General features: G+C 43.3%; 1 protein-coding gene across 1 annotated transcript in view; it reads right to left on the bottom strand.

The window, feature by feature from the left end:
• TRAPPC10 (trafficking protein particle complex subunit 10) overlaps window positions 1-25394 on the bottom strand; it is an 81409-nt gene extending 56015 nt beyond the window's left edge. Inside the window, exons 1-3 of the mRNA XM_045540782.1 lie at window positions 25123-25394; window positions 7907-7988; window positions 3247-3382 (exon numbers count right to left, since the gene is read on the bottom strand). Coding sequence (XP_045396738.1) covers window positions 3247-3382; window positions 7907-7988; window positions 25123-25189 — 285 coding nt within the window. The 5' untranslated portion in view covers window positions 25190-25394. The remainder of the gene's footprint in view (window positions 1-3246; window positions 3383-7906; window positions 7989-25122) is intronic.
• Between the last annotated feature and the right edge of the window lie 233 nt (window positions 25395-25627).

Below are 25627 nucleotides of genomic sequence, written 5' to 3'. Positions count from 1 at the left end.
TGAGCTCAGGAGTTTGAGGCTGCTGTGAGCTAGGCTGACGCCTCAGCACTCATAGCCCTGGCAACAGAGTGAGACTCTTACCTCAAAAAAAAAAAAAAAAAAAAAGAAAGACAAAAGAAATTTTAAAACTTAATGAAATATGTAATTTCTATGAAAAATATAGCTTATCAAAATTGACAAATGTCTGAAACAGACCAATTTTCATGGATGGGATACAGAAAGTTATCAAGGAACTATCCCATAAGAAAGTACCTGGGTCAGATAGTTCACACAATTCCATCAAACCTTAGAGACCAGATAGCTCCAGTGCTACATCAATTATTCCAGAAATAGAAAATAAGTAAAAACTTCCAAATTCTTTTAATGAATTCAGTATAACATCAATACCTAAACCTCATTAAAGACTGCACAAAAGCTGTAGACCAATCACTTGTGAATATAGACACAAAAAAAATCCTAAAACAATTTCAATGAACAGACTCTTAATACCACATTAAGAAAATAATACTATGACCAAGTGGGATGTATACCAGAAATGCAAGCATAGTTTAACATTAGGAAACCCATTAATATGATTTAATACACTAGTAGATACAAGGGGGAAAAATCATTTGAGTATCTCCGTTGAGTCTGAAAATGCCTTTAACAAAATCCAACTCACATAATAATAATATAACAAAAATGCTTGGGAAAGTAAGAATGGATGGATACTTCCTTCACATGATCATATATCTGCCTAAATCTTACAGCCAGCATCCTACTTAATGGGGAAGCCCTACAGGTATTCCCAGTAAGGTCAGGAACAAGGCAAAGGGGACTATTTCCCTGCTATTTAACAATGTCTTAGATCAGAGAAAATAATTTGAGATGTAAGAAGTAAAACTATCTGCAAATTGACAAGACACAGCATCTGGAAATCCCTAGGCTCTGGGGGCCTAGAGAATCAATGGAAACTAAATCAAACAATAAAAGAATTCAGCAAAGTTACATGAAAATACTAAAAAAAAAATAACCAACCAGAAGAAACGATAGCAGAGAAAGCTCCATTGACAACAGCAACAATAAAAAATACTTGGAAATAAATTTAACAGGAATTTTAAAAAATCTATAATGAAAAAAGTATAAAACACAAAAGCAGACTTGCACAAAAGGAAAGACGTCCCTTGTTCTTATTTAAGATCTCTTAACATCATCAAGATGTTAGTGCTGCGTGTTAATTTTTAAACTCAATATGATCCCAATAAAAATACCAAAGTCAAACCTGCAAGAGTAACTAAGAAAACACTGAAAGGATGAAGCTAACACACACTATGAACGTGAGCTGCCAGTCTAGGAAAAGCATTAACTACAAGCAAACTGGGTCTCTTCTTACTAGGTTTGATTTTAGTTGTGGTGTGTGTGACAATGCTGAAACTACCTTATGCACATTGCAGGACTGAGCAAATAAGTAAATGTGTCGATATACTGTTGAGAGCATATATAAACATGGAAGGGGGCAAGGCAAGAAACCCTGTGGGGTTAAACTAAAACTGGAGGCAGCAGTATCAACCCAAGATTTCTAAGACACATCCTTTCTTAGCTCTGTCGACTCCAAGGGCAGAGAAGCAGTAACACTCTGGAAGCCATGAGCACACCTACTGCCAAAGCAACTAGGGCTCTGTGAAGAAATGGCTATTCCAGGACAAGGGTACCCAGCTACAAGAACCTGAAATACCTTGTTATGCCAGAAAGTTACTAGAAAGTGCTCAAAAGGACATGGGACCCAGCTTGAAGTGAGTCTCATCAGCCAAATCTGGGACAACTTGAGCATCGGAGTAAGTAAGGGTAACTGACTACACCCACTGAGGACACAGAGATCCATGGACCCCCCTCCTGCACACAGAGCACCGGATGACAAGAGTGGGCGGAGTGGGGTTAGCAACCCTGGGCAAAGGCTGCTTCAGGAAAGAGTCACTCCTGGATGCTGAATCTAGGCAGGAAAGCTGGAGAAGGAGCAGGATACTCACATGCTATTAGAGTGGCCCCCAGAGATGGCTTATAATCACAAGGGGAAAAAAGTGACCACACCATGGAGCAGCCACACAATTCCTTGACCAAGTGACCAAATCTAACATCACCAAGGAGAGGTCACAGAGTTCACATGGCAGGCCTAGGATGGTCATCCTTCTTAGCTGCTTACAAGGCTGGCCCGTGACTACTCTGAGAACTCGGATTTGGGAGGGTCCCCAGCAGCCTGCGATAAGAGGCCCTCAGCAGGCCTGCGCTGTCCGTACACACGACGCGGCTTGTAACCACCGGCTTTCCTGCGGGAGGTAGAGTCTTGGTGCGTGCCAGGAGGAGGGTCTATGTGACCAGCCTCAACAAAAGCCCTGAGCAACGAGTCTCCAGCAAGCTTCGCTGGTAGAAAACACCTCACAGTTATCACACGCATTGGTGAATAAAGCCATCCTGTGTGACTCCCCTGGGAAAGGACATAGAACAAAATCAGCAAAGAGGAAGGGTAGATGGGGTGAAGTCTGAGGAAAACCAAGCACAGGCTTCCAGAGACCTGTCTCATTAAAATCACAAAAAAACTACCCCTGGATCCTCAGATTTAGGCTAAAACATCATGGTGTGTAATGGTTTACGTGCTTTGTATGGTGCTAAATGCCTGCCTTAATAGAGTCAAAATACACAGGAAGAAACGACTCACAGAATTTTCTATTATTTCATGACAGAATGAAAAGCTTCTTTCTGGGTTCGCGAACACCCCAGTGGAAAACACAAGCAAAGGCTGCAACGCCGGCAGCAGGAAGGCCCACGCGCTCGGTGGAGTCGGGGGATGCTCCCCGAGGCGCGCTGTGACAGCGGCCTGGCCTCTGCGGGCTCACAACCGCGCAGACGGGACGGCACAGACTGTCGCGCACAATAAGGGGAGTGAGGGTGAACACAGGTGTCATGAAAACAAAACTGAAAGGAAAGACTAAACCATTAAAACTGACTAAACCCAGCAGCCACGAGGGCACAGGGAGACGCTCACAAGGCTCAAAACACGGGAAACGCAATTATCCTCGGTGACGACCGTGAGTGCAACACGCTGGACCAGAGCAGAACCGAGCCGCGACAGAGCCACCCGTTGGCTGAGGAATGAAGAGGACACTAAACAGGAAATCTGAAAAAGCATACCTGTCTTAACAAAACCTGAACCCATGAATTTTTAACCATATTCCAACACACTTTCCTTTTCCCCCCTAAGTGAATACTTACACAGCATTCTGTCCAATAAATATGAAGGAAGGGGAAAGTGAGCAGAGCTTTGTTTCCTTCTTTGGGCAGCAGCTCCTCTTTGAACTGAACAAAGTTAGACTCTAGGTGAATCATCTTTGGAGCCCGGCCATAGGACCTATAAACAATTTTTTAAACATCACTGAGAAAAATTCAGAAGTATACATAATATTAACTCTGAATCATAACTATAATATTCCACCCAAAAACACTCTATGGATTACTTTAAACACAGTTCACATGGACATGTCAAAGCTCCCGCTCTGTAAAATGTTTCATTTTACTCAAGGATAAAGACACTGTAATACGTTCATCCGAGTATTCAGTTTAACCAGGGCCACTGCAGATTTCCGAGAACAATGGGCTTTACTCGCAGTGTAACTCAACCTGTAAGTCACTACAAAAGACAAAAAGTGTGTCCCATGTGTCCAAAATGCAGTTTTAAGTTATTAAAGTTTTAAAGTGCACTGATACTTTTGGGACAACCCGTATTATCCAAGAAACAAAATCATTTGGTGAAAGAGAACAGATTTTTAGTTGTAGAGCACAATAAAACAGAGGTACAAACCTCTGCTTTTTCCTCCACTCAAGAAGAACGAACCCGTAGAGAAATCCCACAAGCGACATGCATCTCATCTAGAGCTGTCAGAGGACACGGCTGCTGCTCTACTACACCTATGAAATCAACCACACCACACGGACCTTGTCACCACACCTTCAGCGTCCCCTCTAGTAGCTATGTCTCCTTTAAGCATCCACAGCTAGAGTTTGCGTATCGGTATCCAAGGATGCTCTGTGTTTAATAAATTAAAACCAGCCATAATTCAAGTGATTCTGCTTGTGCTAGAACCTTTGTATTTTCTGTGTGCAGGCTGTTTTTTCCTGTCCTTTGTGAGATTAATCAAGTTGTCTTTTTCCATTTTTTTCTATGCCAGTTTGAAACTTTAATCATCTATTTCTATTCTACTGTTGGTTTCATTTTAATTCTTAGTATGCACAAACCTGTTTGTTTTCAAAAACTAAAGTTAAAGTCTGTGCCCACTTTTCTCTGATCTCCTTCCCACACATCTGAAATTTTAGATTTTTTTCATTGTTTAAAGGACTGATACCTTAACTCACACAAAATATTTTTATGACTTGTTTGCTGGCAGTTGCTTCTTTCATCCTGCGATTTCTGGGTTCATTTTTCTTCTTCTTGGGCTACATCCGTTCATTATTTCAGAAGGGTGGTAAGGTTTCTGATCTCACAGATGTCTGAAAATGTTTTTACTTACTGCAGTGCTTCCCAAATATCTCCATGTCATGGCAAGCAGTGAAAATAATATTCAAAAGGTACCCAGGGGTAGACACACGTGGTTTTTTGCAGCCAGAATGATTAGGTAGGCCCAGCCATCCTGTGCCCCAGTTGTCCTCCCCAAGGCCTCGGAGGAACAAACTTTCTCAGCATCCCTGTCTCAGGCAAGGCCCTCAGAGTGGGAGATGCTGACTCAGTCTTCCCTCTTGAGCAACAACATGAATAATAAAAAATTCTAGGTTCAAAGGTATTTTCCCTCAGTACTGTGAGAAGACTGTTTTTAAATGTTGTCTTTTATGTTGCATTTTAAATGGTGTGTCAGAAACTATACATGTGGTTCTTCTTCCTTTTCTGACTCCTTGGCCTGGTTTCGGTTTGCTTTGCTTTCCTTCCGTTCTGTTTGGCATCGAGTGGGCCCACGCAGTACCCGGACTCACGTCCCGGAAACCCCGACAGCAGCTCTTCAGCTGCCACCTGCACGCCAGGCTCTCCACTGCCTCCTTCTGAAAGGCCTGGCGTGTGGACCACGCCTCAGCTTTTCCTCCACGCCTTCCTTCTCCCACGCTTGGCGCTGGTCTCCTGAGCTTCTCAGCTCAACCTTCCAACTCACTGATCCACTCTTCAACCACACAGCTGGTCAGTGCAGCTGGTAAAGTTTCTGTTTCAATATTTTCCCATTTCTAAGATCTAATCAATTTTTAGTTTTCACTTTTTATCAAGCTAATATAGACATACTTTAAAACATCAAATAGTACTAAAACGCTTTTCTCACCCGCGCACACACACACACCGCCACACCCATGTCCTAGTCTGTTTTCGGATGTTGTAACAGAATATCACAGACCACGTAATTTATAAACAACAGTTTATTCAGCTCACAGTTCAGAGGCTGGGAAGCCTCATATCAAGGTGCCAGTATCTGGCGAGGGCCTTCCTGCTGCACTATAACACGGCAGAGCGCGTCACCTGGCAAGAGGGCAGGAGCCAGAGAGCCAGAGAAAGCTCACTGTGTGACAAAGCCACTCCTAGGATAGAGAACCCACTCCCCATAACAGTGACATCAATCCATTGATGTTGGCAGAGGGATTACGTTTCTAACACATGAACTTTTGGGGGATACATTCAAACCACAGCACCCCGCACCAGCAGGTGCCTGCCCCATCCTTCTCTACCACCCCTCCTGTATCAGTTTCCTAGAGCTGCTACAACAAATGACCGCAAACCCAGAGGCTTAAAACAACAGCACTTCATCCTCTCACACTTTGAGAGGCCAGGAATTTGGAATCAATGTGTCAGCAGGGTTGGTTCCTTCCAGCAGCTCTGTGGGGGGTGCCTTGCCTCTCTCCCAGCTCCTGGTGGCAGCTGGCAGCCAGCCCTTGGTCTTCCTTGGCTCGTGGCTGTAGCACTCTAATCTCTGCCTCCATCTTCCATGGCCTTCTCCCCTGTGTGTCTCTGTATCTGCTCTTGTCTCTCATAAGGACATGTGTCATTGGATTTAGGGTCCACCCTAATCCAGGATGATCTCATATTGACATCCTTATCTTAACCATATCTGCAAAGACCCTTATTCCAATAAGGCCACATTCTGAGGTTTCAGGTGGACGTATCTTCCCTAGGATGACGCATCCCTTTCCTAAGTTTGACAGTACAGATCCCTTGTCATTTCCGAAAAGGAGAACACGCAGTCTTTTTTCTGGGGCTATCCAATTTCCTGAGATGAATTCTCTACTCTTTTGCCTAGGAAGCATGGATACAGCTACAGAGTTCTTGGACCTGAGCTGTGCCCTGTCCAGAACTCACACTTGCTGGCTTTAGAGTGGCATTTCTGCAGTGCCTCCTACCCAAGGCTCCTACAGAAGGGGACGAGAGCAATCACTTCACTACAGATGGGAGTGGGGCTGAGTCCAACCGCCCCTGTCTGCACCTCTGCTGAGCTTCCCCAACCCTGCTCTCGTCCTGGCCTTCCAAGGTCTGCGCTTCTTCACCTGTCAGGGACTCGCCTGCTCTCATGGAGCCACCTCTGCAGACACGTGGGGTTGACTTTTCGGCTCTCGTCCCTAGTCCCTCCACCTGTCTTCCTTCTCCCTCACACCCACCTCTCCTGGCTGCTGCTGTCGCCTCTCCCTGCCTCTGTCCTTGCATATTTATGCCTTTTTAGTCCTTTAAGTCGTGTTGTTTAGTATTTATTTGGTCCATTGTTTTCAGTCCATTTATTTGCTTAGTATTTATTTGATCCATTCAGCAGGGTTTCAGAAAGGTGAAGAGATAAATACATACATTAAATCTACATAGTTTGTTTCAGCTTTTTTCTCATAACCCCCTCTCTTGTTTCATGGACACATTTTTCTTCTTTCACCTTTCTGAATGTTTAAATAATATATACTTAGTTAAAATCCTTTATAGATTACTCCACTTCTTCAGGTATGAAATGCCTCTATTTGCTAAACTTATTAATATTTTCTCTCCTTCATAGCATTGGACCTCCTATGTTGAGCAATTTTTCTCTTACCCTCTGTATACTCTTTATATCAAATATTAGTAGCTAAATGCATACTTTGTAAGACACTATCATCAGGCACAGAGATTAGACTATCTTCACTAGAGGGCCCAGGTAAGTCACCCCTATAAACCCACATTAACTCCTGACGTTACCAGGGCACAACCTGGTGGCCAGAAAGGAATGATGCTACAGAATCCGAACCACATGCACAAGAATAACAACAGAGTATGCTGTGTATGCACCCTGGGTAAAATCAGATTACTTGTATTGAAAAGACAAAATCCAAACATTTTCCACAAATATTATTTGCTCTTACCAGAAATAAGTTTTCCAAGAAGATGATTCCCGGTCAATGACAAATGACCAATTATACACATACAACAGAGCCATTCGAATGGCTGATCTGGCTTCTCCTCTAATTTTTAAGTAATACCTTTCTGTATGCCTTTCCATCCTTAATAAAAGTGCACAGGAGCTCAGCGAGGAAGGGGGCTCTTGTCAGAAGGTAGATATAAGCCCACATCTCTGCTTTAAGTAGAATCTGAGTCCCTGTCTTCTCTGTAAATTGCCTGTGCCTCTAAGACATTCTGACTAACCATGAAGAGTCACAGGTCATTCCTATAAAAGTGAGTCTTTAACTCAAAAGAATTGTCTTGTTTTTACCCCCAACATCTCATTAAGAAAATCAGCCTATCCTGTAAAGAATAAGACCCACACCTATGTAAAGCCATTCTGTTTCTTCACAACAGACTTCAGAACTTGGGCTTTAACTTGTGCTGCTACACTAGATCACACAAATGTCTCAAAAATGAAGAGGGCGATTCAGCCAAAAAACAAACACATCATACCTCCTCCATTCCATTGGTTCTCTCGGAAGCTGCTGGGAAAGCGTTGGGTAAACAGAGGTGAATAAATTCTGATCTCCAGCACCTACAAAGGGAATAAAGAGAAATTCAGTTATCATATTTTTAGGTGAATACAGGCAAGACAGGCTCTAAAGTTTATAAAATTGGTATTTTCAGGTAATTTTATATTTAATATTAATAAAATGACATCACAAGATTGTTTTGTACCTTTAAATGCCTAGTCTCAAGAAAACCCAGTGCCAGGCCTAGAAGAGTGAACTTAGCCCTCACGATGCCTGCACGAGGTGCGTGTAACTTTCCCAGGAGGAGAGTAAGGGCCAGAAGAGGTGAGTCACTTGCCCTGGACACAGAGCTAAGGAGGGACAGGGCCAGCTCAATCGCAGCCAGTTTCACTGTGCTCTATGGCCACTGCTTCTCCAACTTCAAGAGAACAGCCCAAAACCCCCATGCAGAAAAGGAACCCAGAGCAGTGACCATAAACAGCTTCACCAAAATAAACTCAGCGTCCACCCAAATGCCATTTAGTCTTCACCATAACTCCTGGGAGGAAAAGCGCAAACACAACCCTGATTGACAGACAGAAAGTAAGGCTTGAGAGGTCCACGTGTTCGGAGCACAAAGCTGGCTAGTGGCAGATACTAGTCACCCATCCAGCTGTGTCTAACTTTACGCTGCACACTTGGTTGTTAATTCAGCTCTTTTATCTTAGCTTTAACAGAAATGAAAAATCCACTTTGTTTTCATAAAATGATAGTATAACTGTATCATACTTAAGCTAATAAGAACCCTTTAATACAGATGACTAAAATTCTTATACTCAGAGGATCCTCTTACTTTAAGCAAAACCATTTTCCAAATTGCTTTTACATTGATCTTTAAGAAATCACTGGGAATTGATGTGGGCCATTAACACACTTGCTTATTTTGCTATCATGAACCTAAAAATAAAACCTCCAAAATTCACATAATGTCAAGTCAGGGCGGAGAGCAATGCCATTTCTGGACAGAAGGCGCGGTGGGTGGGCGGGGCCTGGGAGTCTGACTGCCCAAGTCCCCGTCTCCAAGCCACCCCTCATCAACTAACTACGCCGGGGAGACCACTCACCCTTCCTGGGCCTCGGGCAGCACACGTGAAATGGGAAAATAAGAACACCACTCCTCAACAGGGCTGCGGTGAGGATTAAATGAGCCAATGCACACAAATTGCCTGGAACAAGGCCTGACACACAGTACTTAAAAAGGGTTACTTGTACTATATGTCTGTTAGATAAATACAATTTTTATGCTTTAACTTATCACCTTTCACCTTGCTCCTTTATTTGGTAGTCATCTTAAAAAATCAATAAAATAAAAAACCTTCAGTTAGCTTCAGGTTTCTTATCTTTGCCAATTTCTGATGCCTCATTGAAAGGTTCCAAGATTAATGTATAAAAATCATTACTCTTTGCTAAGTGGAAAGTGAGCCAACTAAATGGAGGCTTTTTCCTCCTTTACTTGGTTTTCTACGTAAAACTACACACACTCTCTCGCTCTCTGTCCTTGCAATAAAGTCCCCATAAGTGCACAAGTCCCCCTCCAAGCTTATCGCCCCTGGGAAACCTGCTTACAATAAGCCCAATCCAAACAGAGACTACAGAGTTAGCCCTTCTCCCATGTTCCATCAGGGACTGAACCTTTACCTGTGTTAGTCTGAAAGATGACAGGTCAGTCAGCACATCTGCCAAGGGCAAAGACGTCACTTGATGTGACTGGGGATTTAGCCTGTGCCCAGCTGGCCTCAGCACTTGTTATGGGCTCATTTGTGTCCCCCACCCCTCAAATCCATACGATGAAGCCCTAACCCCCGTACTCAGAACATACCTGTAATTTGAAGATAATAAGGTCTTCAGTTAATAAGGTAACTAAGTTAAAATGAGGTCTTTAGGGTGGGCCTAATCCCATGTGATGGGTGTGCTCATAGGAGAAAACGTGAACAGACATCACGGGTGCGGAAACGCCACATGGAGGGAGAGAGAAGATGAGCCAAGGAGAGAGGACTCAGGACAAACCAGGTTTAGTTTATGAAGCCAAGAGCTTCATCCTGGACCTTCAGTCTCCAGAACCGTGAGGCAATAAATGTCTGTTAAGCCACCCAGTCTGTGGTATTTTGTTACGGCAGCCCTGGTACCCCCAATTTAGATTTGAAGGCCAAATTCTTCTAACCTATTGGAGCTCTACATTGATTGAATAAGCATGTGAAGAAAAACCATCATAATTTTCTCAGAATACATAGCCATTATTAATCAGTATATTCTTAAATCTTTACATCCAGTTTTATGAAAATTAGAGGTACTTTGAAAATGGGGTATAGAGAATCAGCACATAAAAGATGGGGCAGAGCTTAAGTGTAAAACCCCAGAAGAATTCAATCTAGGTTCAAGTGATAGGTAATTAAATGAACAACATAAACTTTGCAGTTTCCCGATATAATCCAACCACTAAGCAGAAAAGTCATTAGAGCTTTGAGGGATGAACTGTAAGAGCAACTTCCAGGCTGATTTTTCATTTTAACCCCATGGGTAAAGAGGGGTGAGCAAAACCAGTAAGGATTCAGCTGTTCATAAAATAGCTACTAAGAGCAAAAATGGGGCCAGAAGCGTTGTCCTGGCAATACGGCTGATCTCGCAAAAATTATTTTATTGATTAATATAAATAAAAATAAAGTTAAAATAAAAAAAAGCAAATATGAGGCTTAAGATTGATGTGCCTGTGTTCAGAGACTCCTGTTCAGAAAATTGCTGTTTATTAAGAGTCAACTCTGACCATTTATTTCAACAACTATGATTTCTTTTTTTGGTGAGGAAGGAGAGACTTATCAAAACAACTGACAAGAGTAATCCAAAACACAATGCCATTAACAAAAACTTCTCTCCCTGTATGCGTCTCCACACCCACCACCAGGGCTCCTGGCTAAGCAGGGGAGACACAGAGATTGAGTGAGGGGGGATGGGCAGGGAGCACAGGGAGCAGAGACGTGCAGGGGAGCCGTGCGCAGGGAAAGCTCCAGCGGCAGCATGTGCAGAGAGATGTGGGCACTCGCCATCTAACTGCTGCGGGAACCGCTGGACAAGCCTCAGGCGAGGAAAGCCCAGCCCAGAGAATCCCCGAGAAGGAGAAGCAGAGCCCTGGGGTCTGACATGAACCAAGCAGTTTTGTATTATTTATGCTAAATGTAATTAATTAAATTTTCTGTAATATGCAGTCAGATGACTGACACAGGCCTTCACTATTTCCTGAATTACTATTATTATTGTATCCCCTGAGATTTTTTCCAAACTCATATTCATGTATTAATTGTGTAATTTTAAACTTTTTATGTTCAAAGCAGGTAAGAACTAATTAAACATGGGGGGAAAGAATTTTAAAAGATGATTCAGTGATTTAGTATAACAGGTAAATTTCAACAAACTCTATGTCCAAGCATCAGTCAGGGCTGCCATAACAAAATGCCACAGACTAGGTGGCTCATAGTGTATTTCTCAGTTCTGGAGGCTGGAAGCCCGAGATCAAGGCAGCAGCAGATTTAGCGCCTTGTTCTTGCTGTGCCCTCACATGGTGGAAGGGGTGGGAGAGCTCTCAGGGGCCTCTTTTATAAGGACACTAATGTCTTTCATGGGGGCTCTGACCACATGACCAAATCACCTCCCAAAGGCCCCGCCTCCTAATAGCATCACATTGGGATGCAAGCAGAGAGAGAAGCTGCTGGCTAAAGAAGTCAGAAGGGCCATCTGTTTACTGCCCCTATACAGACAGCACTGGGGCTGCATGCCCTAAGCACTTCCCACAAACTCACTGGACCTTCACATGGAAACCAAGGCACTGAGAAGTCCCCTAGTTGGTCCGAAGGCAAGCAGCTGATGGGGGGACCACAGCTGGGATTCGAACCCAGGCAGCCAGGCTTTGAACTCAATTCTTTGCTATTGCTTTGTGCTGCTTCTCAATTTCTTCATGTGATTAAGTTTACTACTTAATCTTAGACAGTTATATTGGCGACGATTGGCTGAAAATACAGGTTCCAGACGACCTTCTGCAGGCAGAGTGAACATTTCTGTCATCTGCTTTCCATTGTACCAATTCTTAAACATACAAAGCTGTGTAAAGGTCTTACTTATCACAGAAGTATAAAGGATCAGGAAAATTATAACCATGAGAGAGTACCAAAGAAAAAGAAAATGTTCAATTCGTACCTGGTGTATAGCTTTCTGAAATACCTGATACCACGTATTTTCAAGATCAGTATTTTTATTTGGAGATTTATGTTGGGTAAAAAATATTACTTAAAGATTCTAAATATTTGATTCTCTGACACAGTATAATTTTTCTTCAAATTCTTTAGTATAATTTTAGTAAAAGGAAATAGTAACTCTATCAATAAAACATATCTCTCACTTTGTCTTAAACTGTTGAAGACACCTGGAGTATTTCAGCCTGTTAACAAGACAGCTGTCTTCAGCTAATGGGCTAAGTCTTAATTTTAAAAGGTTAGATTTATTCCGTGGGGCTTCGTAGGCTCAGGAGCACTAATCGGTGGGAAAGACAGCAGGATGGATCTTAGTTCAACGGAAGTGCTCCAGTCCCAGCGAGAACCTGCACGGGGGGCAGTACCAGCAAGTGTCCTGCTCCCAACCAGGGGCTGGATGATCTCCTAGCTGGGACCCCAGAGAGACTTAAAAAAGCAGGAGAGTGACTGGACTAGCACTAGAGATGACCTAACTTTAAGGCCCCTCCAAGCAACAGTCTATGATCCTGTTTTTGAACAAAAAAGTCAAAGGAAACATATAATTTATCCAAGATTTGCTTTGTAGAAAAATTTGCAGAAATAGCCATTCTTTGAGCATACTGTTAACAAAAAGAAAGCCACAATCCCCCATTAGGCAGTTCATTCATGCTTGAAAACAATGTGTTACAGAGGGTATTGTCTGTCAGCCTAAGTCTAAGGTTGCCCCTAGACTGCACATTAATTATTTCTCCTCAACAGCTTTTGGTGAAACAGACTTTCAAGACCGTCAAATGGACGATAAAAACATCCAACGTCACAAACTGGGAAGTCATCTCAGCCTGTTCAACACTCCATAAAGTAGATTTGCTATAATTCATGGATAACGTCAATGCAGTAATGAAAATTAATGCTTGAAATTGGGAGCTCTTTCATGGGAATTCCTGATCGTGAAGCAAGGAAACCCTCCCAAGCATCTGTCTATGAAAGGCTTTCATATTTGGGGCTGGGGCAGGGAGTGACGGTCAATGAAAAAGCACAACAAAGGATGCAGACGGTATCCAGACTCTATAGGTAGAAAGAAGGTTCAGTCCATCCCCCTATAGTGACCAGGCAACTGACTCCCCATTTCCATGAATAAACATCGTCCTCCCTTTATTAGAAGGCACGTATTTGAGAAGTAAAGCAAATGACACTCCCACAGCTCTGAACCTCAAAGTTTCAAGAAGTCTAAAGGCCAAGTTCAAGGAAGTCACTCCTACAGTGGACGCGATGGGGATCACCTCCATCTGGTTGTCAGCTGTCACTGATCTCCTCTGTCAGGTCTGCCAAACGACATTGCATTTAAATCCCAGCTCAGTAAACCCTGCCGTTTCATCACTGGCTTTACGTTACACCAACTCCATCTAGCTTCCTCCGGGTCCTCACCGTGGTCTCCACCTGTCCTCTTCCGAATCCTCACGCGTAAGCACACACACTCTCTCCCAGCACCCAATCTGTATAACTACTGCCCCCAGGAGGTAAAACCAAAAGAAAAATAATACATTAGTGTTCAAGTTTTATACTGTGTAAGTTTGCAGAAAAGGAACCACAACCGATACACACAGACTAGTCACAAGATATAAGGTCCCTGGCCGGGCGCGGTGGCTCACGCCTGTAATCCTAGCACTTGGGAGGCCGAGGCGGGCGGATCGTTTGAGCTCAGGAGTTCGAGACCAGCCTGAGCAAGAGTGAGACCCCATCTCTACTAAAAATAGAAAGAAATTAGCTGGACAACTAAAAATGTATAGAAAAAATTAGCCGGGCATGGTGGCACATGCCTGTAGTCCCAGCTACTCAGGAGGCTGAGGCAGGAGGATTGCTTGAGCCCAGGAGTTTGAGGTTGCTGTGAGCTAGGCTGACGCCACAGCACTCTAGCCTAGGCAACAGAGCAAGACTCTGTCTCAAAAAAAAAAAAGATATAAGGTCCCAAAATTTTTTCCTGTTTTAACTTAAAAGACAATTGAACACACATGCCAAGGATGTTCAGAGGCCTGAATGAACTCCTCTAACAACGGAGACAAGTCACCTTCTCTAGTCCTCAGAGACCAGACTTAATGAAGAGTTTAAAAAGGAAAAGATTGGATAACTGTAGCAAAATAGAAGAATACTCAAGAATCAGCCTTTAACAGTTTATATATTTTTAAAATCAAGAAAACATAGAATTATTGTAGCAGTTTGAATCATAGTACCATAGTTACAAGTTAAAAAGACAGCCAGGCATGTTGGCATATGTCTGTAGTCCCAGCTACTCAGGAGGCTGAGGCTGGAGGATCACCTGAGCTTAGGAGGTCAAAGCTGCAGTGAGCTATGATCGTGCCACTGCACCTCCAGCCTGGGTGACAGAGCGAGACCCTATTGCTCAAAACAAAAGAAGAGAGAGACGCTGACTGCTCCTGGCATGCCCTTGTCTTGGGGCTTTGGACACAAGAGTTCCCAGACTGCTATTTCCCCAGATTTCCCCTTCACCTACTTAAAGCCTTTGTTCAAGGATCACCTTCTCCAAGAGGCCTAATTGCAGTTTCCAAATGACGCAACCATTAAGGAGGGGAATTTGGCAACATCTAACAAAATTACATAAGCATTTACCACAGCCCTAGCAATCCTCCCAACAGATACACCAGCAAGGTTAAAAGACAGATTGTTCAAGGCAGAACAACTGGAAAAAGCAAAAGACAAAAAGAACTCAAATTCCACCACTGGGGGATTAGCAGAATAAATCACGGGACATCTACATAACGGAGTACTACAAAACTACAATAAGGAATGAGAAAAGGTGGCTCACACCTGTAATCCTCGCACTCTGGGAGGCCAAGGTAGGAGGATCGCTTGAGGCCAGGAGTTTGAGACCAGCCTAAACAAGAGCCAGCCCTCGTCTTTACCAAAAATAGAAAAACTAGCCAGATGCAAGTGGCACACGCTACTGGGGAGGCTGAGGCAGGAGGATCACTTGAGCCCAGGAGTTGGAGGCTGCAGTGAGCTGTGATGACACCATGGCAGTCTAGCCAGGGGGACACGGTGAGATTCTATCTCCAAAAAAAAAGGAATGAGAAAGATCTCTGTATACTTCTATAGGGTAGCGTGTAGGAAAAAAAGCCAGGTGGGAAAAAATGTATGTAGTCGGCAATCTCTCATTTAAGAAAAGGAAATATAAATATTTCCCTTTTTATGTGGAAGGATAAACCACAAAAATTTCTAACAGAATACTTAGATAAAGGAAGGGTTAGGGTACAGAGAACAGAACACATGCTAGATTCCTTTAAATGTACCTCGTTTTGTAAATTTTATTTTGGAAGCAAATATTTTATATAATTATAACACAAAATTAAATTTTTAAAAGGTTTTCTCTAAAAATATCAGGAAAAATAAAACAAATGAACTTAAATGTACACATACCACATATCTGTGTACCACATAACCTGAGAGAGAGAAACTATGACATGTGACTTTAAAACTACAGTAACGTGACTGTTCATTGCTAGTGGGATATATACAAATGCCACAAAAAACTGCTTAAAAAAAGTTTTAAGTGTGTGTTCACTAGTCCTATTGTTGCAGGTAGAGTTAACGGTGTTATTCAGAGACTATGTGTAATGAGGGATGAAATAAATGACACTCTACTCAGGGGTCCCCTGGACCTGGCAGCATTAGCATGGCCTGGGCACTTGTTAGAAATGCTAATTCTCAGGTCCCCCACCCAGATATGCTCAATCAGCAACTCCAGGGTGGGATTAGGCCATCTGTTTTAACAAGCCCTCCAGGTGACTATGATGCAGCACAAGCTTGAGAACCCCTAACTGTAAAGTCCCCAAGTACCCATGAGAACTGGGAAGCCCAATTCCTAGTTCTGTCCACTGAAAATGCCTGGCAGCAACTAGAAGCCCAAGCTGCAGATGACAGTCTTGACATCCCACTGTTCACTAAAAGGAATCAGGGCTCCGAGGACAAACGGCTGACTGCAGATCAGGGACAGGAAATGTACAAAATGAGCCCAGAACATCTTGTCATGCTGGATTAGTAAAGAACCTAACAAAGATTCCTACATCTTAGAAGACAACTAGAAAGAGGTTCTTCTTGGCCAAAGATGGAACAATTTGCACATCAGTGAGGCAACAGCTTCAATGGACTGAAACATATCAACTATGTTCATAATGATTAAGTTAATAAAGATAATGTTTTAAAAAAACTAACTGATCACCATCAAAGCATGCTAGTGAACAATTCATTTTGAAACCAGTTACGTAAAGGGAAAGAAGCAAGCACTCAATGCCTTGCTATGCCACCGGGCAGCCAATTATTATACATACATGTACGTACGTGTGTGTGTGTGTATGTATATATACATACACACTCTTTACAGAAATATTTCAGCTAATACATGAAAAAGAACTGGCGAAGTGAGAATATCACCCTTTTGCAACCTTTAAGGAATTAGTGATATGAAAGTCAATAGCTGTTAACGCTGCAAAAGAGAGACAATAAGATATCATGTGTCTGCTAAAGAAAGAACACCCACCACCTATGAAACAGTATTGCAAAAAATAAAATAAAATCCAACTTGAAGCCGACTTTGTCTCCTGCTTTAGTTACCAAAGTCTAGATAGTGGCACCTCTTCAGGACAAACAAGCTGGGTTTGTCAATAAATTATAAGAAACAAAAGGGAGATGGAGGGGAAATGGAGATTTTAAGAGAGACTTACACAACTTATCTAAAAACTTTATTTAGATGCTAGTTCAACTGTTTTTTTTTTTTTTTTAAAAAAAATACATTTAAGACATAGAGGAAATTTATGCACTATTTGACAGTAAGAAATAGTTTTAGGCATGATTTTAAAAAATACCATAGAATGGGTGGCTTAAACAATAGAAATTTATTTTCTCAGAGCTCTGGAGGCTGGGATGCCCAAGATCCAGTTGTCAGCAGATGCAGTTTCTGGTGAGGGCCTGCTTCCTGGACTGCAGATGGCCGCCTTCTTGCTATTATCCTCATGTGGCCTTTCCTTGGTACAAAGGTGGGGTCCTCTCTCTTCCTATAAAGCCAATAACTCCATTTTGACAGGCCCACCCCTCCTGACCTAATCTAACCCTAATCACTTCCCAAAGGCCCCACCTCCCAGTACCATCACATTGGGAGTTAGGGCTTCAACATATGGTTTTGGAGGGGACACAAACATTCAGTCCATAACATACATTTATAAATAAATTATATAATGTCTGAGATTTGCTTCAAAATAATATAAGATTGGGGAGAATGAGGGGTATAGAGAAGCAAGACTGGGCAATTCACCCAATTGCTGAAGTTGGGTGAAAGGTCTGTAGGGTTTTTTATACTATTCTACTTCTGCACATATTGCAAGTTTCCATGATAAAAAATTTGAATTGTTAAAATTCTCCCATTTCCCTTATCCTTTTCTTTTTTCCATAGCACTTATCGCCTAACATATTATATAATTTATTATTTATGCATAGTGCCTATCTCCTACAGACAATGTAGCTCTTAGAGGGCTGGGATCTTTGTCGATGTAACCCAAGCCCCTACAGCAGTGCCGGCGTGGAACAGTCGCTCAGTAAGCATTTGCGGACGGATGAATGCAGCCCCGTTCCTCCACACTCTACACTAAACACAGGAACCCCAAAGGTCAGGATATCCTACAGTGGAAGTGATGACAGTGCTGGATATCAAGTTCTCAGAATATGAATTTAATTTTGGAATGAATAAGATTATACTAAAAATTCCTAGTGTGTTGCTTAGTTCTTAGAATGCTGAAGTAAAGGAAAGTAACATCTTTATTTTATTTAACTCTATGGCAAAAGCTTTCTCTGAAAGATAATTTTAGGGACAAACCTCCCCCCTTCCATGTGAGCAGATGGCGTGTGACTCCCTAAGTACTTGGTACAGCCCGGCGACAGAGGAGGAATCAGACATCTTGACACTGGCCCAGGATGCCCTACTCAACAGCAATGACGACCACAGTCAGGCACAGCACAAATGGCCCTCAGCTCTTCAACTTCAAAATGACCTCCGATGGCCCTTCTCATCACTAGCTGTCCAGGTAAACTAGAAGTGCCCACAACTGCCATGCTATAGATTTAGTTAAAAGTACTACCCAGACGGGTTGTTGTCAGTTCCAAGGCTCTACCTAAAATTTCAATTCTGAAATTTATGCAGACTTCTAAATGCTAACTGATCTCAGTTAAAAATAAGAAAAATTGAGGCCATAGTGGCTCATGTCTATAATCCCAGCACTTTGGGAGGCCAAAGTGGGAAGACTGCTTGAGACCAGGAGTTCAAGACCAGTCTAAGCAACAGAGTGAGACCTTGTCTCTATCAAAAAAAGACAAAAATTAGCTGGTGTAGTGGCATGTGCCTGTAGTCCCAGCTACTTGGGAGGCTGAGGTGGGAGGATCCCTTGAGCCCTGGAGTTTCAGGTTGCAGTGAGCTGTGATGAGGCCACTGCACTCTAGCCCAGGCAACAGAGTGAGACTCTATCTCAAAAAAAGACAAAAAAAAAAAAAAGAAAAGTTTCCAAATATACAACAGTTTCTGGTAAAACCAAGGTCTAAACCTATTGTCAGTTTCTCTATCATTTCTCTACTTTTTTTTTAATTTTGCAAACAAGCGCCTAAAATAATATTCAGAAATGAAACATCATGTCATGTATGTCCAGAAAGATATATAAGGCATTTATCATCCTAGATGAAAAAAAAAGGGAGAAAGACCAGAAGAGGTTCATCTTTTTCTAAGAAGAGAGCACCCCACCTCGTGCCCACATCTAGAACCCAAAAGCCCAGATGCCAAGAAAACATTCCCTTCGTCAGGAGTAAAGGGAGGACAAACCTCCAAAGATAGAAGACACAAAACCAAAGACACATGATGAATGCTGGCCAATATGCACTCGGCATATGACACAGATACTTCTGGGGGGAATGGTGTCCCCCCAAAACATATGTCCACATCCTAAGCCTCAGAACCTGTGAATGTGACCTTACTTGCAAAAAGGGTCTTTGTAGATGTAATTAAGTTCAGGAGCTCAAGATGGGATCACCCCAGATTGCTCAGGCAGGCCCTGTATACAGCTGGATTCCAGATGTATTTCAAAGGTAAAGGTACCTACTGATGGACTGAATCTCAGTTGTGAGAGGGGAAAAAAAGGAGTCACAAATGACCCCAAGTTATTATTAATTTTAAAACAAATATTCTATAAGACCAAAATATTGTGACTATATTTAAAATAACTGTTAAGAGCAGACACAGAGGAAAGATCTGACGAGGACAGGGGGAGGACAGACAGGAGAGAACGCCTCGGGAGGCTGGGAGGCAAACAGCACAGGGGCTAGTACCACGCAGGGATGTCTGGGACTATCTGACAGTGCAGTCTTCCCCACTCCCGGTCCGTAACTCCAGAGGGTGGGGACAGGAAAGGCAGCCCTTGGAGACAAGCATGTGATTCCTCACGCAACCACATACACACTAAATCATGCGATTTGCATGAAGACACTCTGTCAATTGGCAAAAAGCTTTTCTAGCACAAAAAATCCTTAAGTCGGTCATTTGCATTTCCACTGGAAGACAACCAACTTCAGCCTTTCTTGTCTCTCCCTGGATGGACTGCAGAATCATGTCACTACCAGGCCTCTGGAGGAAACATGGTAAAGAAAAAAAAAAACTCCTTTCTTAGGAAAGATCAGCTCATGTGTTATAACCATCATGCTTGCTTATTTCAGAGATTCATCAATACTTAAAAAAAAAAATCAGGGCCAGGCGTTTGGCTCACACCGGTAATCCTTGCACTCTGGGAGGCCGAGGCGGGAGCAACACTTGAGGTCAGGAGGTCAAGACCAGCCTCAGCAAGAGCAAGACCCCATCTCTACTAAAAAAAAAGAAATTAGCCAGGCAACTAGAAAAAATAAAAATAAAATATATACACACACACACACATACACACACACACACATATATATGTAAAAAAAATTAGCACGGAGCGGTGGCGCATGCCTGTAGTCCCAGCTGCTTGGGAGGCTGAGGCAGGAGGATCGCCTGAGTCCAGGAGTTTGAGGTTGCTGTGAGCTAGGCCTAGCCTGGGCAACAGAGTGAGACTCTGTCTCAAAAAAAGAAAAAAAAAAAAGGCAGGCCCTTCAATTTCATTTGCATAAACCAGAATTCACTTTACTAGAAACTCTTAAGAAACACATCTTGTATATTAGGCATGTGAGCTGAATAGAAAAGGAAGCTTTTCACTTGTAATTATCAGTTCAAATCCACCCTAGAATTGGTCCAACAATGCTAGTAGCCTGGGTTCCCAAACTGTGTGACCAGGCTTCCCAGAGTACTGAGGCAGAGTCAGAGAGGCACCAACAGATATTTTAACTTCACGAGGGAAACAGCAATGCTTGGATGTACAGACCACACTTGAGGTTTTCACAGTTTCAACAGATTGAGCTACATGTCTTTGAATGATGTCACTATCATTGCAAAACAGGGTGGTTGTTCTGATGAAATGCAAGTACCACAAAAAAAAATAAATAAATAAATCTAAGAGGGTAGCAGTGTTCAATCTGATTCCCAGGTTAGAGAAGTCATGCAGCACCCAACAGGCACAACTACCCCATCAGTACATCACTGTGGTTACCTAAAAATGATATAAATATTTTTTCTTCCAATTTAGGTGTATTATTTTTCTCAAACAGCTACTGTTAGGACATAATACTTGATAAATTATTGGGACCCAACTACTTAATAAATGGAATTATTAGGTATTTCTTTAAGCCTAGGCGTGTCATGAAAAAACCAGGCAGTATGAATAGAGAAAACATTTTTTTGCACACTGACTATATTCCCAGCACTCTTCTGACCACTTTCTGCACATTCACTCTTACAAACCCTCATCAACCGCATGAGATCAGTACTCTACCCTGTTTCACAGCTGAGGGCCAGTGAGGGTATGTAACATCCAAGGTGACGCATACAAGACATGAATGTTTTTAACCATGCTCAGGGGGAAATGACATATAAAGCAAGTTAAAAAAAATATGCTCTGTCGGGCCAGGCATAGGGGCTCACGCCTGTAACTTTCGGAGGCCAAGGCAGGAGGATCACTTGAGGCCAATTCAAGACCAGCCTGGGCAACACAGGGAGACCTCATCTCTACAAAAAATAAAATAAAAAATTAGCCAGATGTGGGGGCACATACCTGTAGTCCCAGCTACTTGGGAGGCTAGGGAAAAAAGAAACTCTCTCTCTAGAACTGAGGTTCCTAAGGAAAAATGTTTCTCCCACTTCTTAATCACTGGTTCGATATTGGCTTCAGAATTCAACATGGACTAAAACCTGCATTTTATGTTTATCTATTTAAAAAGATATTTAAATTTTACTTTTCTACTGATGAAACTGATGATAGTTAAATCACAAGCACCATACCTTCAGGCTTGGTGGAAAATTGTGATGTGCAAATTTAAAAACTTTAACCAACAGGGGAAAAACCCAAAGTCCAACCAGGTACAAAGCCATCATGGATCTGCTAGTTTCTGTGGCCTTTTTTCCCCTTTCAAAGTTTATAACGTCAGACCTAGAACCCAAATACAGAGATTCAGAAAAATGAAACAGGCAATATTAGATGTGACTAATGAAAACAGATTATCTGAGAAAGTACTGTTATTTTCAGATACTATACAATTCCAAGTTGAGAGTTATGTGCTATTTTTAACAGTCAACAAAGAAAAGCCACAATCAGTGAAATTACATTAACTTTGTCCACTGAATGAGACAGCTGGAAAAAGAACATGTGCTTCCCAACACACCCCTGGGTCAGAAACATAAGTCTTTATGCTTAAACACAGAAATGACCCTGTGGCTGGGGGGGAAAAAAACTAAGCTAAAACTTAAATTCAGATAAAATGGATACGCTGGATTTGTTTCAGTTCCACTGGACATTTTTGATGATTAATAAATTGTATTACAGGTATTCAAATTACTATGATTTGATTCATTACCTAACACCTCATCAAAGTATTTGTTTCACTAACTGTTCAGCTGATATCCCCATACAATTCAGACACACTCTTCAGTATTTACAAGCTTTAACTAGTTTTGGGTTTAAGCAGATCTCCCACTGATGTAGTCCCTCTTCAACAGAGGCAGTTAGGCAGGAGTCTAATCATGGACTAAAGTCTGTTAAAACGTTTAAGGAGCTTCAAAATATTAAAATAATTCAGCAAAGTTTTTGATGCTCTATTCTATTTATCCCCAATGTCTGGAAACTTTTCATTCTTTTTATGATGACATATAAACAGTCCTTAAGTTTATCTGAACCAGTTACATTCCATATATTTCCCAGAAAGGTCTAAGCAAAATTCATTTCCACTAAAGTACAAAGTTATAAATTTTATGAAAAAAGATTGATAACAAGTATAAACTTTGCTTTCATTTTAAGAAGAACACAGATCTGAAGTAATGTGTCAAGTCAGATGTAAACAAACTTTTGAAAACAAAAATGTTGCCTACTCAAGTAACTACTAAAAAGTTTTGAAGAGTTAACTAGCTTACGGGCAGATTTTTTTTAAGCAATTTTCCTACCCTTGTCTGCACTGCTTACTTACATAGCTTCTCCTTTCAAAACTTGTGCAACTGAAAGAAAGGACAAGATAAAGGTATGAAGTGAAACCAGGACAAGTGCTTCCCAAAGCTTCAGTCCCAGATATACCAAAATGCAATTTCAAGTATGAACTAGGAAGTCAGCTCTTCTAAAAGTCAAAAAAAATCTTTACTTTTAAAGTGATCTTTTTTGTTTTTCAAGCTAACTTTTCTCTGAAAGTTTACTGAAGCCACTTTCTTTTCTGAGACTTCAATGAATGAAAGGTTATACCTTCCAAGACAGTGACACCATCAGTGCAGATAACATTCACCATGCTGCTTTAAACACAGGACAAATCTCCACCAATACATGACCTTCTAGTAAATCTGTAGGAAAAGTAACTGCATCCTTTAGCTGTCAACCACATATGCATGTGTGAAATTAAACTTTAAACACGTATTTCTATGAAGAAAACAAATTTTACTCCTTCAGTTACATTGAATCCAACAGAACTTTCAAAACTTTCCCTTCAGGCCAGACACGGTGGCTCACGCCCATAATCCTAACACTTTCGGAGGCCGAGGCAGGTGGATCGGGAGTTCCAGACCAGCCTGAGCAAGAGCGAGACCCCATCTCTACTAAAAATAGAAAGAAATTAACCGGACAACTAAAAATATATAGAAAAAATTAGCCGGGCATGGTGACGCATGCCTGTGGTCCCAGCTACTCGGGAGGCTGAGGCAGGAGGATCGCCTGAGCCCAGGAGTTTGAGGCTGCTGTGAGCTAGGCTGATGCCATGGCACTCTATCCCGGGCAACAGAGCGAGACTCTGTCTCAAAAAAAAAAACTTTCCCTTCAGAAAGGTATTTCACATAATGCCTAGGGAAACATACTGTTATTGAAAGGTAAGTAAACTAAGAGGCAGGAGCTATAATTAGATATGTAGATGCCCATACAAGCAATAAATATTCATCCAGAACTCATAATGTGCACAGCACTTTGGGAGAAAAAAATTCATGATTTGGAAGACACTGAAATCTAACATGAACAGAGAATGTCTTCATCTTCCCTGAGAATTAAGAAAGCACCTGGGAATTGCAGGGCCTTCAGACCAGCTCTACCCACACCTGTCCTCTGGAACTGAAGGTGCAGAGTTGGGAAAGACTTTCAGATGATAAATATTCTCAGGAAAAAAAAAAAGCAACTATTGCTGAACTATGCAAGTCTCCCAACTGATGTAAGTGAGACACAGTCCACTTCCCTAAGAAAGTCTGTCATCTAAAGATGAAGCAACAAATTTCAACCTTAAATATAAAATTTTTCAGGAATCTGACTTCAGGGAGCATAAAAAGAGCATGCCCATAATCAGGAAGAAAGAAAGAAACAGAAAAAGAAGAGAGTGCTCAAGACATATAGAATGGTCTACTCTGGCCTAGGCACCCAGATTTTGCAATAGAAAGAGAATGCTTCCTTTCAAAGCATGAAAGACAATTGGGAAAAAATAAACTGCATAAATTCATGTAAAGACACAATATTGCCAAAGGTCAAAAATCCTGTTTCAAATACCTCTCTGCAAGACATCAAAATGCTAGCCAACATTTCAACACTTCCCACAAGTGTTTTGAAAAGTATGATTCTAAAGTTACACTTGCAAAAATTAGGGTAAATTTTTTCTGTAACAGAAAAATAGTTCATTTGCACTAAATGGGGGGGGGGTGACACCCAAAGAGGCACTAGTCTAGCTGTCCAGAGCGTGCACTCGCCAGTGGACTGTAAACGGTGAGCAGCTCACCTACCCCCCTGAACTGCGATTTTCTCCTCCGTAAAACCGTCCGAGGGAACTGCGGGGAAGATTCAATGAGCCAAAAAGCGAAAAGCTAGTCCCAAGTCGCAGTCCGAGCTCTACTCCCGTGCTGGGGCGGCGCTGACCATGACCCACAACACCCAAGAACAAACCTGTTCCTACTTGGTCAACGCCCGCAACCAAGAGCCCCTAGGACCTTCCCGCGGAGAGAGCTGCCCGTGGGAAAGGACGGGCCCCGGTCTCGGGCGCGCGGCTCGGCCTGGGCGGACGGCCCCCCGCTCCTCACCCTCGGCCCTGGCCGCGCGCCTCGTCCCGGGCGGAGTCCGGCGGGTTCTGCCCAACTGCAGCCGGCCGGGAGGACGACCCCGCGGTCGGAGGACCCCGCCGCAGCCGCCGCCCCGGCCACACCTCCGGGAAGCGGCCGGCCAGAGCGCGCCGGCGGGGCCCGGGGCCCGAAAGATCGGGGACCAAGAGGCCGGGGCCCGGGCCCGCCCCAGCGGCCGCCGCGCCCGCCCCGGCCGGCACTCACAGGTGACGATGGGCTTGTTCTCCATGGTGTAGATCACCGGCGGCAGTGGCTCCTCAGGGGCGTCCATTGGCGTCCGGGGTCACCGGCCTGGCCCCTCGCGCCCCATGGGCAGCCCCGAGGCCGCGCCGGGCCCAGCCCGAGCCCGACCCTGAGCGGCGCCGCCGGCCGTGACAGCGACGCCAGCCTGGCCGCGCGAGGCAGCTCCTGAGCCAGTCGCGCCGCCGCCACCGTCGCCGCCGCCGCCTGCTGCCGTCCGCCGCATCCACTTCCGGTCTCGGCGCCGCCGCATGACCACTTCCGGGGCGCTCGAGGCTGAAAGGGGCGGGCCTTCCGTCCGCTTGTGCGGCGACGGAAATGGGGCGCCCGCCGGTGCAGGCGGGAGGGAAGCGGGCCCGCCGGGGGTGCGCGAGGTCACCGGGCCGAACCAGGGCCTGGCCGGACGATGGGCCTGCGCTGGCCGTGACGCTGCAGGAGGAGAGCGGAGCGCGGTGAGGGGCCCCCTGCG

The sequence above is a fragment of the Lemur catta genome, chromosome 1 (assembly GCF_020740605.2).
Source record: "Lemur catta isolate mLemCat1 chromosome 1, mLemCat1.pri, whole genome shotgun sequence".
In the NCBI taxonomy this organism is placed as follows: domain Eukaryota; kingdom Metazoa; phylum Chordata; class Mammalia; order Primates; family Lemuridae; genus Lemur; species Lemur catta.
This window is presented reverse-complemented; position numbering and strand designations above follow the sequence as displayed.